This window comes from Cephus cinctus, unplaced genomic scaffold (genome assembly GCF_000341935.2).
Source record: "Cephus cinctus unplaced genomic scaffold, Ccin1 Ccin1_scaffold0123, whole genome shotgun sequence".
NCBI lineage: Eukaryota > Metazoa > Arthropoda > Insecta > Hymenoptera > Cephidae > Cephus > Cephus cinctus.
In genome coordinates this window covers 792,960-811,350 of record NW_014332857.1, presented here as the reverse complement: position 1 = coordinate 811,350, position 18,391 = coordinate 792,960, and the positions used below count along the sequence as shown (strand labels likewise).

Here is an 18,391-nt window from a genome sequence, read left to right as displayed (position 1 = left end):
TCTTGATTATTCCATGTGTTCGACTGGCCATAATTTTTAGTTATCGACCAATTTTAATTTCACTATCACAAAACTAACATCAGGTTCGTGATCAGCACGCGAATATACATGGGACACGGTATAAAACAATTAAAAAATGTGGTTCAAACCGTCTTTCTCGGCTAAAGCAAAATGCGCCTTCTTTTGGGATTACTGGTAATTCTTGACTTGATTATGTTAAATTGACAAATAATACAGAATATCTACATTTAATTATAATAATTATAGTTCAATTATTTAAAATGTCCTTAATATTAATATTTATTTTTTCATTTTTTTCTTGGCTGAAGCTGCTTGTTATAGATGATTTTGATGATGTATCTTGCGATCTATTTGTTGAAGTAGGACGTTGTTCAAGCAATTTGTCCAAGCTCTTTTGGAAACATACATCCTGGTGAACACCGTTCTGGTAATAGGAATAGTAATATAGTATATTGGTGGTATGTCGATTGTTATTATCATTTAAGTGTAAATATGAAAACTAAATTTTTCAAACCTTTTTCATATCGTGGTATATAGAAATAAATTCCTGAGTCCTAGACTTACGTCGTGTATCCATCAGGTTAGTAGATAAGTTCTTATTTCTTTCTTGAAATTCCCTAAATGTAATATATTAATAATTAATCTAAACTCGATATTAATAGTAGTTTTTTCAAAGTAAAACTGGTATGGGTTCTCCTTACATTCTTAGATAGTCCTCTTTATAGAAAATGTCAAAATACTTTGTTTTTGGAGCTTCTCTATCAAAGCGTGGTTCATACTTTGGTGGAAATGCTTCATACACTGTGTACCACACAGGTTTATCAATATCTTTCAATGCACCACCTTTCAATAAGGACGATATTCTGAAACATTATATCGGCAACTTAACCTATTTCTTGTTGCTGTAATAAAATACTAAGAATATCTGTTATTATGAAAAGACATAAAACAATCAAATATATCACTTTTATATTATCTATGTACCTTGAGTAAACCGTCCCGATTCTTTCCAATCTACTTTGTGCCATTTTACCGGGTTTGTTCTATTAGAAATTCCAGTGAATTAACGGAAAAGAGAGTCGGATGTACAGCAGTGAAGGTAAGAGAGGGTACTGATTATGAGCATGGTCAGAAGACAAATGACTGTAAAGTGTATGCGTTAATTATTGTCTATAAATATACATATTTAGAAAGTGAAATAAAAGTTCGCAAGCCTTTGATAAAATGTTGAGTTGCACCTGTTTCAGAAAAAAAGTATTACATATCTGTCATTAAGGATTGTGAGAGTGAGTTAACCTATGCAGACTGGATAAAAACTTTTGATATATTCTGTATGATATCCGTAAAACTGTTTTATTAATAATAAGAAATATAAAAAGTTATAAAAATATGCTGGATATTAACGAAGATAAAGTCATTGCTATAGGGCATGTCTTAAATGATAAGAACAGACCTTTAAAAGAAAGATTCCGAGCTTTATTTACTTTAAAGAATATTGGAGGACCATTCGCAATTGAACAGATAAAAAATTGTTTCAATGATTCGTCAGCATTATTGAAACATGAGCTTGCATATTGCCTTGGGCAAATGCAGGATGTACAAGCAATACCTGTTCTTATTGATATTCTTAAGAACACCTCCCAAGAACCTATGGTGCGACATGAAGCTGGTAAGAGGAAGTATTCTCAAATTGCGTTATATCTTACAATATTAATATAGTATATTTTATATTGTTCTGAAACAGGTGAAGCATTAGGTGCTATTGGAGATCCTACTGCAATTCCAATTCTTGAGACATACACTAAAGATTCAGTAATCGAAGTTGCTGAAACATGTCAATTGGCTTTAGACAGATTAAAATGGCTTGCTGATTTACATAATACTTCAGAAGGTTTGATAAAGAGTCCCTATGCTTCAGTGGATCCAGCACCACCAGCAGAATCTAAGAATGTAGAGATTCTGAAGAAAAGTTTGTTGGATGAGAATGCATCATTGTTTGATAGATACAGAGCAATGTTCTCCTTGAGAAATTTGAATACAAAGGAGAGTATAGATGCTCTCGGAGCAGGTATTCCAACTTAATTTTTTGTTTATAACTCAAATACTCATATCCTTATTGCTATTTATTTACATTAAGGCATAGTTATTTTGTCAATATTTTGATAGCAAAGTTTGTATCTGATAATATTCCGCATTCTCTTAAATAGGCTTAAAGGCTGGCAGTGCCTTATTTAGGCATGAAATTGCGTTTGTACTCGGACAAATGCAAGAAGAAGTATCTGTACCATACCTACGTGACTCCCTAGAAGATCCTGAGGAAAACGAAATGGTTCGCCATGAATGTGCTGAAGCTTTGGGTGCAATTGCAACACCAGATTGTATGAGTATCTTAAACAGATACCTTGAAGACAACAAACGTGTCGTTCGTGAGAGTTGTGTCATAGCATTGGACATGTGCGATTATGAAAATAGTCCAGAATTTCAATATGCTGACACATTGACAAAGGTCTCATCATAAGTTATAAAGTTGAAATTTTAATTGAAAAACTGTTATTAATAAAAAAAAAACCACTTCTAATTACCACCCACATGGTATTCTGTATTTTTTAAGTACATACGATCCCCTAAATCCAGAACTCATTCTAGAGAACACTCTAATAATTACATAATTTATAATCCAGAATTTTCTTCACATAACAATATGAAACATTACAAAAATACCTGATATGAGACCTCTTTTAACTTTTCTTATATTTCATCTTTCTTCCTGTTTATTAATATCATTCGAACTCCCTAATAATTCTACGTGCATAGTGTTATCACAATCTTTCATTGAAATACATCAAAACATCAAACGCAGCCCATAAATGTAAAACTGTTGAGAAACTGAATTTCCCATTTCATCATGATTTATATAAATGTTTTAAAAATAACCATTTACTTTTGACGTAAACCGCAAAGCCGTTAATTCATTGAAGAGGCGACGTCAAGCATCCTAGTACAATTAACTAAGCTGCATATGCATATATATATGTATATATACCTACGTACATACATACCTGTAGAATATTTACGTTAGTCTCATGTGCCGTTCAGCCACTTATAAAATAATTTACTGCGTCCCATTTGTTTCCGTGACAAATAGAACGGGCATGTCGTCACAAGCGAGTGTTAAGACAAAAGAATATTTTCGTTTGAGATGCCTGCCTCTTGCACGTGTCCGGGATCAAAAGAAACTTGCCGTAAGACCTCCTTTATCAAAACAGGCTTAGAAGAGAATTGAGGAGGAGAAGGAAGCAAAAGAAGAAAAGAAGACATTAGCATCTTGAGGGAAGTTGAGGAAGATTGGGATAATTAGGTAATATTACGCCATCGCAGAACAGCTGTGAATATAATACTAAACTGTATAAGAATCATGAATATAAGTGCAAGTTACGCAATGCTAATATTTTTCAAGCACAATCGATTTATTTCATCAAATTCAAATCACAAGTACATCAATAGCGATCGACATATAAAATTTATTTAATTCTATAAAGAAGAACGTGGACTAATTCCATCACGACGCCAGATCAATAATATATGCTTGTTTTAGTGCAATTAACATTTCCAGTAAACCTATTGTTATCGTGATAATTAAGAGGAGCTGTTTGCGATATGGGTAACATCGCCATCTTTTACCAAGCGCCATCTTGCTTTTTATTGTGTTGGGCTATCGTTATCACGTCTTGATATCTCTCGGTATTATTTGCTGTCTGGTGCCGGCGGCACCGAACTGAGGAAGCCACCATGTACGTTAACTTTTTCTCTGTTTAACAAGTCTACCTCATAAATTCAGATTTCATTTAATTACACCTACTACGCAATCCTTATGCGTATACATAATGTAGAAAGACATCTTAGCAATTATATATGCGTAAAGATATCTCCTATTATTTCCACGACCGAATTAAGGTACAATCACAAAATGTATATACTTTAATAATTTCATAAATTCTTTTTACAAGATCTACTTTACGATACCTAACCTGTGGGTGGTACGCACGATAAACTCACGTCTTATAGACTAAGCTGGAAACGTTAGAAGCGCACCGGCATGGTAACATGAAGTCAAATAAAGAGAACTAGAATAAAAGACAGAGAAAGGGTCCAAGAAACGTGCTCTGGCATAGGTAATCTATATACACATATAATATATATGCATATACCTAGTATATGCTAAGTTTCCATACTGTATGTATATACCTTGCAGAATCAACCTCTTACACCTTCATGTTTTTATGGCATTTAGTGTCCATGGTGCACGTAATGTGTATCGTTCCATACGTGTTCCGTGTACGTGCATAATAATGTCCAAGAATACAGACTCGATATTGTCGGTTGCAGGGTTCTAATCAACCAGGAGGTCATCGACCTTATATTGTACGATGGTACTATATATCCGTAGAAAATGTTATGGCTGGAGGTTGAACGACGAATATAACAATAATCCAAGTATACCTAAAGAGTATATATTGATTATTGATACGATATTAATTAATTATGTCACGGTAGCGGGATCTCTTTCTTTTCACATATTTTTAAAGCCGTTGTATTAAGCGGCGTCCACAAAGAGAGCAACTCCATGACAGTGTCAATCATTACCATACTGTCGATGGATAGCTCTCTTCGTAGCGCTCGCCTTTTTTCAAACTTTGCTGATTCTTTGCTGAAATTCGTTGCCTCTATGTTAAAAAAAAAGAGTTAAAATACCTTAAAAAAAAGAAACCAGACTGCACCTTTTGTGCATCTGACATAGCAGTCTGATATGCACTGAAAAATATATGATTTTTCTTAAATTATGAAAGGAAACCAGCAGCTCGCTGGTCTTACTCGTTATCGGGATGGTGCGAGCTGTCTTCTCTGTTTAGCAGCCACCTGATTGCGCGGCAAACATAACCTAACTTACAAGGAACACGTGTTAGCTCGTGCCCAAGATCATTAGCACGTACCGGAGCACGTTGGCTTTCCGTAACCGGGTAAAAAGCAGTACATTGAGAAAAGGTAAAGGTTGAACATGAATTTGCGTTATTTTTCAAAAAAGCAATGGCGAGAGATGAAAAAACCAGTATTTTTGTCTCTATTTTTTAAATATTTTTTTTTGTCAAATTTCTGGTACTGCTGTATGTTTTAGGTGCAATTTTTCATTTCCAATGGATATACCAAGCAGCATCTCGTTTAGAGCTTTACGTAAGATCGAAAAAGGTCGTTACATTCGTTCAATTACGTTCTATTATCAGACCGCTTCTAATATCTGTACAAACTGAAGAGACTATATGACTTTTCTACCGGCAGACTAGGTTTGTTTATTCAGTTGATATTTTCACCTGTTACCAGCAACTGCTTAAACAGCCGAATGTCTTCTGGGACAAGATGGAAGATTTTTAATGAGCAGCCAACCGGATGAAGTTGAAATTTTAATGCTTATAATATTTCCACGAGTTAAAAAGGTTGCATATCAGATTTTGTAGATTGGATCATTGAATTAAAAAATTTTTACAATTACATTTTTCTTTTTTTTTCATAATGAGTGATCCTCCTTCGATGCTTTGCCTTGCCATCATCTTTGTCGATATTATTGGATGATAAAAGAAAAAGTAATGGAAAAAAAGAGGAATAATAGAATTGCGCTGTGTAATTGTACTGATAAGCGAACGTCGTTTTTCTGTATCGATAAGAAATATTAGAAATGGTTGTGAAAGGCGCAGACGAAATGCTGTTAAAAGTTTTAAAAATATATATAAGTAACAAGACGATGATAGCGTGACAAAATTAAATTGAATCATGGAAATACGTTCGCAATATTTGGGTCGTCATTTTGCTAACTGATAGACATTCAGCATTGGATACTTAAAAAATTTATTTATCAGTTATATTCGATTCGATCAACGTGTATAAGTAACTTCTTACTTTTTATTGCCTTTTAGAAAAGTTTTTTTATATTGCTTTAATATCTTTTAATTGATTTTGAATTTTATCCCGACGTAATATAATTCTTTTATTCTTCTTTCATAACTTTTATTAGCCGTTAATCGATCGCCTCTCAATATCTTTAGTATTCGACATCGGATATAATATCATTTTCGAAAGGGGCCCACGATATTTCATTATCAACTAGCCAACGCGATATGATAACACGTTGATAACAGTATTTCGGTACAGGTACTTCTCCCCTAACGAAAAGCAAGAGCCTTTCGTAACACTTGATTTTTTGGTTTCATCCAAAGTGAAATTTATCTTTCGCATGACTGTGCTGAGATTTATATTGTTAATGAATTTTCGTTATTACAATCTCGAGCTAATCAAGATTCTAATCACGGATGCATAAACGCCTTAGTGGTATGCCAGGTATTTTGAATTATTCTCAAAAATAACTACTTATTCTGTAAATATTACATAATGAGATACTACCGTCGATCGGGTACCTGTTTTGAACACATAAGGCGTATCCTTCGAATTTGCACATGAAAAACATATTAGCGAGGTGAAATCGAAACTGAATACTATAGATATAGTAAATGGTATTATCACGTGAATTCCACGCCTTTATTACGAGATAAAATAGTTTATAAAAAAAGAAAAATTTCAAAATTTCAAAATATAATATTCCTCGACAATACTTAAATCAGATATCCATACGTATGAGCTTGAGAGACCGAATAATAAAAATCGAAAACGAATTAATGTCCATTTTCATGTATTTTAATATTTAATAATAATAATAATATCAATCGAAAAATCTTAACAAAAATTTTCTAAGTATTCTCCATCTAATAAGTCATGATTTTACTTAAGTAAGAACAAAGATTATTAAAGAAAACAAAATTTGTCTCCACTGCACTTTCTCACCCTTAAGTAATTCACTCACCCCGCAGCCGCTAGTATTAGGCCACCAAGGTATAAACGAATCTTCTTCAGGTAATGTAACGAATCCGTCTCACGAATTTATCGTTGATCCCTCCAGTTTCTAATACCGTTCGGCTTGTCGAAACGACGTCAAAAAATAAAAATCGCTCTGACAACGTCGACGACTCTTTTTGGGCGTGTTAGAGTGTTGCGATGTGAAAACGAACAAACGGGAAGCGCAAGAACAAGTGACGTGGACGTCTCTCTGCGTTGCCTCATATACCTGTGCGATCTGACGTCACAGGTATGTTTCTTATCATCCCACACAGCTATACTCTCTCATCTGTGTCTATTGGAAGCCAAGGTATATATGGTGAGCCACAGCTTATACCAACAGGTACAAAAGTGTTCGTGCCAGATCTATCAATGACGACCAATTTCTTTGCGTGCTTATTGTTACCTTCAAGAATCGAGCTCTTCTAAAACCCATAAAAATGATTTATTAATCAAAAGTAAACCTCACGTCGAAATGCATTTGAGACAATTTTCAACATTTTTTGTGTGTAGTGTTAACACGTCGCGTTTTTAAAAGAATGTGAATTATTTTTTATTCCCTTCTTTTTTTTTTGTCTGCGATACCATTAATTATTGTAGCGACACTCTTTGTCTGTTGGAAGTCGCTTTAAATGGAATTTATAATGTTTCACTCAGTCTACCACCGAGTACGTGTTAACGTGCATGCATGAATTCTTGTGATCCTCTTTCTCAAAAGACGTGCTTGTTGGTCGTTGATGTAAATCAAACAATTGTTTCACAATCTTGGTCTTCCTAAATCTTGTCAAGAGGAATTTACGGCATTCAAATGAGGGCATAAGTTATCTCGAGGTGTAAACAGTGTTTGTGTCAACATGTTATATAAAATTAACCGCACTGTTAAGCATGTGTTCTAAGGTGCATATCATCAGTGGAATCTCTTAATTACAACATCTTTTTTGTTAAAGTAAAGTAAAGCGATAGACGAGATGAAAGGAACGGTTACGGTAAAAAGAAAAACATTGGTGTCATAACTTCTTGTTCTCTTGTTGTGACATCTAAATGATTTTCTTTGTCAAATTGTCATTGTCGAATGACATCCGCTCGTCGATGGTTTCTCTCTGGAATAAAATGGAACGAATGACAGTCGTCATTTTTCGTTTATTCTTTTCATTAAATCTTTTGTCCAACTCACCTATAAGCATCCTGGAAAGTCTTTCTTGCCTGATCTAACATTTGTTTATAGGTTATTAAATCAGCAGCTTTGTCCTGCTGTATCGTGGCCAATCTTGCCTTTAATGCTAGACATTCTTCCTGGAGTAATTCTAACCTAGGATTCAATGAAGTGTTGCAAAAGTGTTGTATTTGAATTTATACCAAATAATCAAAATTATATTAATAATCAGTACTTGAATCGCATTTCTTCGTTACTTTGATTTTCATTTGACGATGCCTTGGCGATCTTGCTAGATCTTATTTTGTATCCTGTATTGACTTTGGACATACCCACTCTCTCCATTTCAAATTTTTGAACTTTCGTTTCGAGCTTTGCACACTTGTTTCGCTCCTGTCGCAGCGTTTCCTGGAAATTTTGTATTTTGAACATAGTTTTATGGGTATTTTATTTTTTACATATAGTTACGGATAAATGATCTGTTTCGGCTCTTTCGTTGTCTAATCGTCTGTTTAGAATTATTACTAATTCTAATAATCTTTCCCTCTCGGCCTCAGCCGCTATACTCAGTGTAACATACTCGTTTGGATCTTTAAGATTTCTCGATGTACTCAAAGGACTTTCGTATATATTTTGATTTTGTTTAGGAGACCATTTCTTATTTGTACACCCAGTACTTCCTCTGTAATATATTATAGCGTATTAATTACTATCTCTTTTATTTGAATTTCTTAAACCATTCATACTTCAGTGAATCAATTTCCACTTCGCGTTCTTGTAATCTTTGTTGAAGCTGTTCAACAGTTAATTGAACTGTTTTGATCTCGGTAGTCAATCTAACGCATTCTTGTTCAGATTTGTCATATTGCTTTTGTAATAGCGATTCTCGATCTTGAAATCGACCCTCTATGGCTTTGAGCTGATTCTAATTTGGGGAAAAAAGAAGAAAATATTTCACCAGGTAATGATTGAATTAAATTCAAAAATTAATTCACGTTCAGGGCCTCGATCAATTGATCGTCATGATTTCGTTTCTCGTTCAATAATATTATACTCCGCTTTGCAGTGTTCAATTCATTTTCCAAAACTTTTATTCTAGCCCTTGCTGCATCCTGTTTCCGTTTGCTTGTCTCCAAAGCCACTTCCGCCTGCCTCAATTCTTTTGCCGAATTTTCAATCTGCTGTCTGCGTTCCTTTTCCATATTCCTTAGATTAGCCAAGTTCCTTTGTTCGATTGATACTACAAAATTTGATTATTGTCCGGAATAGAAATTTTTTAATTATTTATTATACCTGTCGATCCTTTTGACGTTCCTTCGTATTCACTGAGTTTGCATTGTAACTCTGTAAGCTTCTGTTGCAATTGTTGCACTTGCTCGGCCCTCCCCCTCCAACCCCCAGGATAATTAATTAATCCTGTTACAGTAACATTTTCACCTACTTCGCTACACAGTAACTAGCATTCAATTTATATTTAAAATACATTCATCTTTTTTAGATCTTAAAATATTATTGTTTGTAATAAACACAATCCCTACCTTTTGGGCTTTATTTAATTCCTGTTTTAAGGAAGTGCACGTATTTTTCGATTCGTAAAGCTTAGCATTCACTTGCTGAAGCTTCTCATTTAGCTGTTTCATTTGTTCTTCTCTGTCTCTCAATTGATCTTCAAAGCTAATAGATTCTGTTATATAAAAGAAATTACAAAATTACGTGATCATTGAATTTAATCGATTATTCAAAAATTTCCAGAGACCGTTAAGAGCGCTTGTGGTTCTCTGTGACATTCCTTTCTTTTTCATTTTCTCATGTTCAAGCTCTGCTTCCTTGTTGGCCACACGCGCTTCGAGTGACTTGCATTTTGTCTTTAAAACTTCAATTTCTGCAGTCTGTTCTCTGCACTTTTTACTCAATTCTATTATCTTAGCTGCAGCCGTCTCACTAGCTCTTCCAACAGTGACAGGAATATCTTGAGCCGATAACTTTCGTAAATTTTGTAATTTCTCCTCCACTTCCTCCAAAGCTCGACGAAGGCAGCCATTTTCTGCTGTCAGATCCTGCATTAGAGATACCAATACTTGATCGTTTGATCAATTAACGTCAGAACAAACAGCAACAGAACTTACACGTATACGATCTCTCAAATATGTATTTAATTGCTCTGGAAATATGAGATGGTCTGGTAATTTATCCTAAATTAAAATATCTTCGATTAAAACATAACGAATTATTTGATTAGCTGCGTTTATTCGTACTTCAATCAAGTCCTCGTACTTGACATGGTCTTCGATATCAAAAAGGTCGTTTTCCTTTTTAGTGATATTCCCTGTCTTAATAGGAGGCATTTTAATATTCAGTTATACACAGTTCTATTAATAATTTTCTAGTCATTCATTTAATTGTTCCGGATAACCTCTTGTTATGTTATATTATCTCTGAAGAACCGACCTCATGTGCGTTCCATCCGCGATTGCAATTTTTGACAGTTATGAATATGGTTAAAAATAATTGCTGATAAACACCAGTTGTTAATTGTTGCTAAGTAATTCTAATGATTTCTTTCATTATTATATTAACTCGATGGCCATGAGCAGCCCCTGTGGCCTAATGGATAAGGCATCGGTCTCCTAAACCGGGGATTGTGGGTTCGAGTCCCACCAGGGGTACGTTTATTGTTTGCGTGTATTTTTTTGCGAATATAAAATGAAACTAGCAATTATATATTTCCTTTGACAGGATAAAAGTATATACGTGTGGGATCAATGGAAAATATGATTACCGTAATAATTGGGGTTTTGGCGCATTATGGTTATTTATTTTCCGTGCCTGTTTTTTCAACGTCCAATATACTGACAGTGTTACGCTTTGTCAACGCACTTAACAGATAAAAGATACAGTGCTATTTGTTTTACATGTAATTATACAATTTAACAGAGGTGACTGATGCAAAAATTAAATTGCACTCGCATGCTTTTTCGGATCTTACAGAATTAAGCAACATTTCAGTTGGCCTTGATGTGCTTTGCTCTGCGAACGCTGCGCTTCTGATCATGCTTTTGACTTCCCGCGAGTACACCCGCCTTACGAAGTGCATGCAATTTTTTATTCTTCGCTACGACGTCGCTGTTGTTGCGAACATTCTTCGATCCGGTTTTTGTATACTCCACGTTTAATCTGCGGCCTTTGAGAATGGTATTGTGGAAAGACAGTGCTTTCTATAAAAAAAAAAAAAAAAAAAAAATTATTACGTATTCTTTTTGCAGTTTTTAATATTAGTAAGCAATACTACTTACCTCGTAATCTTTATCATTCGTTACTTCTACGTATCCAATTCCACGTGGTGTGTTAGATCCAGGTTTAGTTGGAATTCTGACACTTATAACTTCGCTGACTTTTGTCAGAAAATGCTTTTTGATATCCTCGGTAGTGACGCTAGTAGAAAGATTTTTTAAAAAAAAAAAAAAAAAAAAAACATTATTACGTATTCTTTTTGCAGTTTTTAATATTAGTAAGCAATACTACTTACCTCGTAATCTTTATCATTCGTTACTTCTACGTATCCAATTCCACGTGGTGTGTTAGATCCAGGTTTAGTTGGAATTCTGACACTTATAACTTCGCTGACTTTTGTCAGAAAATGCTTTTTGATATCCTCGGTAGTGACGCTAGTAGAAAGAAGAAAAACAATTATTATTGTAATTATTGTAATACGATAATTTTCTAAAGTTCAAGTGATTCTTACTCGTAGGGTAAATTTCCTACGAAGAGCACATATCTTTTCTTCTTTTCTGGACTGTCCAGGTTTTGTGCGTTAGCAGCCTTCTTGATCGACTGCTCTTGTCGTGGTTTTTTTGCTTGTGATTCTTTTGATTGGACTTCTTCATCATCTTCGTCATCATCATCCTCCTCCTCCTCCTCCTCTTCCTCGTCATCATCTTCTTCATCCTCATCATCGTCATTGTCACTTGTGTTCAGAGAAGAGTTCGATGTGTTATTACCGTCCTCATCCTCATCCTCATCCTCATCCTCATCTTCATCTTCATCTTCATCTTCATCTTCATCTTCAGAGTCATCATTTTCCTCTTTAATCTTTATTCCAGGCAAAGACCCTTTTTTTATTAATTGATTTTTATTTCCACCTTTACTTTGCTTCATAATTTCAACTTTGTTCTTGCCATTTTGCTTATTCTCTTGTACTACCTTTGTTGCACCTTTACCTAATTGTTTCTGAATTGGCTCTGATTTAACAGGGCCTAATGTTTTCACATTTTTATGTTGTGTTTGTTTCACAGCTGATTCGTCGCCTGGCTGTGACGCCTTTTTTTTCGATTTCTGTATGTTCACAGGTTTTACTACATTCTCTGATTTTATTGTAGCATCACTTCCAGTGTCATTCTGAGAACGTCTTTCAAGAGACTTCTGTCTCCTTAATTTTCGCGCCTGAGATTTTGTCATACCCGACGTACTTTTAGGAACTACTTCACGCTGGGGAATTGGAATTCCTTTTTCTATGGCAAGTTTTTTCTTTAAAATACTTAGTTTTCTTTTCGATGATTTTGTTAAATTTTCACGACTCTTTATTTCTGCTATTCTCTCTTCTAAAGACAACTTCCCATTGGCTACCTTCTGTCCACCCTTCTCTTTTTGTCCTTTCTTTAATTCTTGTTTAATACTCTTCTTCGTCTGCTTTTCTACACTATTATCCTCTTTCGCTTCTTCTTTTATAAGCTTATAATTCAAATTTACTTTCTTAGAATTTACAAGAACTATTTTTTTGCCCTTCGGTTCTTTTGCTTTCTTTGCTGTTTGTTGACTCAAAGGCAAAGACTGATTCTGAACTGCACCTTCCGTTTTACTTTTTACAACTTTCTTTACATTTTTCTCGACTTCAGCACCTACTCCTGGTTCTTGTTTAATATTCTTAATCTTTTTTGATGGCTGAACATTCTTATTGGAATTTTGTGACTTTCCAATACCATCAGACTCGCTCAGAACCCTCTTTTTTTGGCCCTTGTTTATCATTACTGTTAAATAGAAAAAGAAGTAAAATTAATTCTTTAGTTTATTCGTACAACTCAACAAGCATGCTTCTGCTTCTAAGCAAATTTACTATTTAAAAATGTCTCTAGAACTATGTTACTAATTATTTATGATCCATTTTATACTCTTATAGTTATCTACGTTTACTCCCAATGTATAAAACAAATTCACATAACAAAACTATTCACAAACAACGGAAATACGAAAAAAGAACTGGCACCACGTGTAAGGTAACCTCAAACATGTTGCTGTCTACCATAACTCCGTAAAGTAACTATGATAAAAACGAGTTACGATAAATGTTTCCAAATAAATATTTATCAATAATTGATATAATTACTCGTTACGAACAAAATGAAATATGCAATTAAACAGCAACAATAAAGAAGCGAAAGTTTAGTGGTACCGTTAAATGACGCTTAGCGTTTTTGCAAAAAGAATATAACACTGCACCTTGCAATAATGCATAACGTTGATAATATTTATAATAAAAAAGGATTACTTACTGTTAATTCCTTGATAGGGATTATACAAAATGTATTATATCGAAAAATTAGCGAAATTACACGACCACGTGTATCGCTTCCTCAAATGCCGCCTCACTGGAATGAACGAGGTAGTTAAACTATACCGTCTGCGCAGCCGCTGAGTTTCGGAAAGAACAGCGCGTGCTGCGGCAAAGACGCTACTTACCCAACATAGCCGATGTGGAGAGTGGGGGAATTCCAGAAATTGTATATGGCGCTATCTAACGGAAATACTTAGAACCAATCATAACCCACCAATTTGTAGCTACCTGAAAGTAAGATTAGAGATAAGAATTGATATATTGAAAGTAGCCTGAAATCGTTAGTTCTAATTAGTAGTTGCAGTTACCACCACTCGTAGTGGAAGTATTCCATGAATAGCTCAAGTCTGGTCCAAGTCCGGAGTTTTCTAATTGTTAAGTTATAAAAGAATAAAATACAAACTGCACTGAAGTATGGTACATTGTACTTTATAATATGGATTTATTACTTCTCACTTGCAATCAAGATTTACATTTTACTTCACTCTATATCTCTCATTTCCTATGTCTTTCAGCTATGTGTTCATGCACAGTAGTCTTTATTATAATTATTTTGTGTTAAATATATGTATCTCTTACAATTTAATATAGTTTTATTTTATATAGTTTTATCGTAGATTATTTATACCTTATATATTTCTGATACAACCTACGTGTCATTTTGTGTATAATTATTTTCATATTATATCCTTAGTACATAAATGTATGTTCAAGTGGCGTGCCTTGACAAATTTTCCCGACGCGCCTCGTTCTGCCTCGACCGAAGAAACGAACGAGTATCAGTAATAATTGAAAAATCAGAGTGGAAAAAAAAATAAAGACAAATCATCGATTCCCAAACGGGTAATCAGCGAAGATTCAAGGGAAAAAAAATAAAAGATCTCCGAGGGATATTCAAATGCAAATAAATCTACTCATCATCGAAATACAATCAAATTGAAAAACTTTCCAATTTTCAAAAAGAAAAACTTTAGCCGAGTCATCAAATGCAATTTACAACGACAATCAAGCATCAAAAACTGACCGTCCATACACAATGGATACCACCTGAATCAATATTTTCATCAATCAACACAAAATGTCACATCCAATCCACTGTCCTTAAAAAAAAAAACCTTTTCATCCCTCCTAAAGGTGGAAAAAAAACCTAAACAATTGACAATCCCAAAGGCACGCTTTGCTCGAAACATATATATAGTACACTTTATTTCTCTATCGATGCTGCGCTACATGTAATACTAGCTTTAGCTTGGATCTCTTAATTATACAGTATCCGAAGAGAGGTGATCATTCGCGCTCAACCCGCTCCACGTTAAATTTGGTACAAAGAAAAATTGAGTAAATTGATCACCAGGCAATCAGAAAAAAACCCAAATGGCGACTGCGGAGCTTCACGAAACTCCTACTTAATCGGAATCTTACAAAATTCAACGTGGAAACGATACATTCACGTTTTACAATCGCGTTGCGTCACAGTCATATCTAATTTTTAGTATTACCTATTACCATACTCGCCCATAATCAAGCACGTACCATAGCCACACATTATCGTTCCTCGAATTCGAGCACACAACGTCTTCATAAATAGATAAATACTATTCGTGCCTGAATTGTCATCAGTCGCGCGCCACGCATCATTAATGAAATCGCGCATCCATTTGACAGATCTTCAATATTGATCCAACAATCGCACAGAGTTCACGCACACTTCGTATATAATTAATGACTTACGAACTAAATACCGTAGGTACGTAATAGTAATAATAATATTAATATATATATATATATATATTTAAATATTGCTAAGTATGGTTTGTGTATTATACACAGAAATAGGTGCCGAAATGAGCTTGCTTGTTACATCTTAAGAGTCGACGAAGACTCTCGTATTATTATATTATAGTTAAGAATTAAATAATTTGGCTGCTGTGCTTGTGTGTATATATATCCAGTGTAATGTGTATGTATATATTATTATGTTTCTCTCGTGTATTTGCCGTGTGTGGTGTCGCGTGTGTATGTCTCATTGTCTTACATTGTATCAAGTACCAACGTAACAGAGTGCAATTTTTCGCACTTTGACAAAAATTCGCTGGGCGTCGCGTTTAAGAGACCGAGCTGCCCCCGTAAATCAATAAATAAATAGAGGAACAACATTTCTCAAATATTTATCTTTTTTTTTCTTTTTTTTTTCTTTTCCATTATCATTATAACAACATTAGAGGCTCTTGGAACGTAACGCAACAAATGTTCAACAACAATGCAACGATAAAAACAAATAGAAGGCACTCTTCTTCCTTTTTTTTTTTTTAATAAATTAATTTCTTCTTCTTTTATTCTTCGTCTTCCAACAACTTGTACGTTTGTATCCCTTCCCACTAGGCCTTGACGTGTTTCGTTTTATTTTTTTTTCTCCTTCATTCTCATTTAAACGCACTCATCGTCATCCTCTCCTTTCTACGTTTATTTTATTTTTCTTACTTGCCGCTACCAATTGGCGCAATGACGTCACGAATTTATCTTGCAAACCCACCACCGCACACGCTCCTCGACAATCATCGATTCGATGATTGACGCGAGATAAAAGGCAAAGAAAATTCGTGACGTCGCCGGAAGGTCGTTGCCTCTTCTCTACGGCGAAAAAAAAACACACATCCTCTCACGTTCACTTTAAATAGACAATAATAATAATAATAATAATAATAATAATAATAATAATAGCTACGACACGCGACAATGAGATATATAACAAATCTTCTCATTTATATAGATAAATGAAAATTCACGTTTCATAACAATTAGGTAGAATATCGTTTAACCTTCTCTTCTTCTTCCTCTTCGTTAATCCACCTCTCGTATAATATTATAATAATTTAATTATTGTTATTTGCTTGGAAGCTCACAGCCGACACATTTTTTTTAATTCATTATTATTACTTTTTTTCTCTCTCATTTTCGCCATCTTTTTTTTTTATATTTTTACTTTATTCGTTTGGGCACAGGGCATTTTTTTTTTTTTTTTTTTTTTTTAACGTTAACGTCTACCCGCTATATAACGTCTGACCTTTCACGCAGAACATCATCGAAAGGATATATAATGAATTCGTGTCCGCCCGGGATCTCGTGGCGATGATTTGGGGCTTTAGAAGGGGAATAGGATATTTAAAGAAGAGATGATATACCAGCGGGATGAAAAAAAAAAATGAAAATTGAACGGGAAGAGAAATCGATGGATTTTACGATCAAGGATCGAGACGGATGACGCCGAGGCTTTGTGATACAACACATATCGATGATAGGATAATTTTTTTGAGTGGGGCGGGGAGGGGTTGGATTGGCACCGGGTTTAGATAAATACCAGTAGGCATGTGTGCCTGGACCTGATGAACCGACGTCGACGATGACACAACATGGCCACTCTAATCAATCGAACTATAAGTACGATACCACATTGGGTGGGAAAAAGAACGAGAAAAGATGTGGCAGTGCCTTGAGCAACCATTGTGAAACCAACTTCCTAGTCTGGAAACGCTCGCTCTTCGCCCGAAGATCGACGCCAATTTCCGATTTCATAATAAAGCATCCTCGCGATTTATTCTTATACCGACGAGATGGGAATAAAGTTATTTCCCTTTTTTTTTTTTTTTTTTTTTTTTTTTTTTTGAACACATGACAGATCGCTCATATTTGTACGATAACAATATTATTCCTCATCACACACTCTCTCTCTCTCTCTCTGTCTATTACCATTCACTTTGTCCGTCTAAACACTACTTCTAGCCTTGCTCGCGAGATTCAACGGGTTACGTCTTTTTTTTTTTTTCCTTTATCGTTTAATTCAATTTTTTTTCCCTTTTCATTTTCGTCCGTCTTCGTCGAGCTTATCAAACCCCACGTTCGTCGAATTATCGTAAAATGCAAATTTTACGCGCAACAACGACGCTTCGTATCGGTATACCTAGTAGTAGTAGTAATAGTAATAGTAATAGTAGTAGTTATAATAGTAATAATAAGTAATTAATAATAATAATAATAATATATCGTTTCTCTCTTCTCGTTAAATTCCACGATTCATTCTCCCCCCCTCTCTCTCTCTCTCTCTCTCTCTAGTTTTCACACTTCCTCTATATTCCTGGTGAAAAGAGATAAGCGATAGCAGACATAACAGTTAACATCTTTTAATTACTGTCTCTTCTCGCTCTCTCCCTCTCTTTTTCTCTCCCGTCCCTATATAGTAAATACCTAGTACGTATATGAACGTACCTATGTATTTAATCAAGTAAGTATATGTATATAACTTTATACATATATATTATGTATGTATATATATATATATATAGATGTATTTATATATTAATCGTGTATATCGTATCTTGTATCTACTAATAATGTTCTTCGAATATCAGTACCCCTTAACGGCTAGTTATTTCGTTTTTATAAATATTTAACAATTTAGCGATTTACCTTTATATATATATATATATATATAAATTACTTACTGGGAGATTTTCATTATAAATTCAACTTGCCCGGTCGTTAAGGAAGCAGGACTTGAGATCAGACGGGAATATCAATTGTCTTAGACGCGAGCCAGCGCCCCCCCCTTATCAATTTACTCATATTGTCCTGTACCTTTCGCCCTCCCTCCCACTCTTTCAAGCCCCCCCCCC

The 18,391-nt window shown here is 34.6% G+C and overlaps 3 protein-coding genes, 1 long non-coding RNA gene and 1 other non-coding gene across 8 annotated transcripts; 3 read left to right on the top strand and 2 right to left on the bottom strand.

The window, feature by feature from the left end:
• Positions 1 to 153: 153 nt before the first annotated feature.
• LOC107275012 (probable 28S ribosomal protein S23, mitochondrial) lies at positions 154 to 1,145 on the bottom strand. Its single transcript, XM_015754718.2, has 4 exons — positions 1,006 to 1,145; positions 723 to 884; positions 536 to 638; positions 154 to 445 (listed from the first exon to the last, which is right to left on the bottom strand). Exons 1-4 carry the CDS (start codon positions 1,047 to 1,049, stop codon positions 269 to 271), a joined length of 486 nt encoding a protein of 161 aa, XP_015610204.1. The 5' UTR covers positions 1,050 to 1,145; the 3' UTR covers positions 154 to 268.
• LOC107275011 (deoxyhypusine hydroxylase) lies at positions 930 to 2,609 on the top strand. The gene is made up of 4 exons (XM_015754717.1): positions 930 to 1,120; positions 1,269 to 1,690; positions 1,766 to 2,089; positions 2,229 to 2,609. The coding sequence occupies exons 2-4, from the start codon at positions 1,411 to 1,413 to the stop codon at positions 2,537 to 2,539; spliced, it is 915 nt and encodes a 304-aa protein (XP_015610203.1). The 5' UTR covers positions 930 to 1,120; positions 1,269 to 1,410; the 3' UTR covers positions 2,540 to 2,609.
• Positions 2,610 to 3,467: 858 nt separating this feature from the next.
• On the bottom strand, positions 3,468 to 13,817 carry LOC107275009 (coiled-coil domain-containing protein 13). 4 transcript variants are annotated; one of them, XM_025080028.1, is made up of 13 exons: positions 11,407 to 11,546; positions 10,369 to 11,328; positions 10,240 to 10,305; positions 9,870 to 10,170; positions 9,652 to 9,797; positions 9,407 to 9,569; positions 9,109 to 9,353; positions 8,860 to 9,038; positions 8,582 to 8,795; positions 8,349 to 8,521; positions 8,135 to 8,269; positions 5,388 to 8,060; positions 3,468 to 4,521 (listed from the first exon to the last, which is right to left on the bottom strand). In XM_025080028.1, the coding sequence occupies exons 2-12, from the start codon at positions 10,456 to 10,458 to the stop codon at positions 8,015 to 8,017; spliced, it is 1,758 nt and encodes a 585-aa protein (XP_024935796.1). In that variant the 5' UTR covers positions 10,459 to 11,328; positions 11,407 to 11,546; the 3' UTR covers positions 3,468 to 4,521; positions 5,388 to 8,014. The 4 variants fall into 4 exon arrangements, with proteins under 4 accessions (XP_024935796.1, XP_024935797.1, XP_024935798.1 ...); XM_025080029.1 differs by having other exon boundaries at positions 6,910 to 8,060; XM_025080030.1 differs by having other exon boundaries at positions 6,929 to 8,060.
• On the top strand, positions 3,701 to 5,393 carry LOC112493655. Its single transcript, XR_003058186.1, has 3 exons — positions 3,701 to 3,812; positions 4,029 to 5,064; positions 5,195 to 5,393. It is a non-coding gene; the product is annotated as an uncharacterized LOC112493655 (long non-coding RNA).
• Trnar-ccu lies at positions 10,707 to 10,779 on the top strand. Its single transcript has one exon. It is a non-coding gene; the product is annotated as a tRNA-Arg (tRNA).
• Positions 13,818 to 18,391: the final 4,574 nt, after the last annotated feature.

Coding starts and splice junctions, on each gene's coding strand:
- LOC107275011 (XM_015754717.1), top strand. CDS start 1,411: ATGCTGGATATTAACGAAGATAAAGTCATTGCTATAGGGCATGTCTTA. Junction 1,691..1,765: donor TATGGTGCGACATGAAGCTG/GTAAGAGGAAGT, acceptor GTTCTGAAACAG/GTGAAGCATTAGGTGCTATT. Junction 2,090..2,228: donor TATAGATGCTCTCGGAGCAG/GTATTCCAACTT, acceptor TCTCTTAAATAG/GCTTAAAGGCTGGCAGTGCC.
- LOC107275009 (XM_025080028.1), bottom strand. CDS start 10,458: ATGCCTCCTATTAAGACAGGGAATATCACTAAAAAGGAAAACGACCTT. Junction 9,354..9,406: donor AACGTCAAAAGGATCGACAG/GTATAATAAATA, acceptor CAAATTTTGTAG/TATCAATCGAACAAAGGAAC. Junction 8,796..8,859: donor GTGGAAATTGATTCACTGAA/GTATGAATGGTT, acceptor AATATATTACAG/AGGAAGTACTGGGTGTACAA.
- LOC107275012 (XM_015754718.2), bottom strand. CDS start 1,049: ATGGCACAAAGTAGATTGGAAAGAATCGGGACGGTTTACTCAAG. Junction 639..722: donor AAAGAGGACTATCTAAGAAT/GTAAGGAGAACC, acceptor TATTACATTTAG/GGAATTTCAAGAAAGAAATA. Junction 446..535: donor TATACCACGATATGAAAAAG/GTTTGAAAAATT, acceptor TCCTATTACCAG/AACGGTGTTCACCAGGATGT.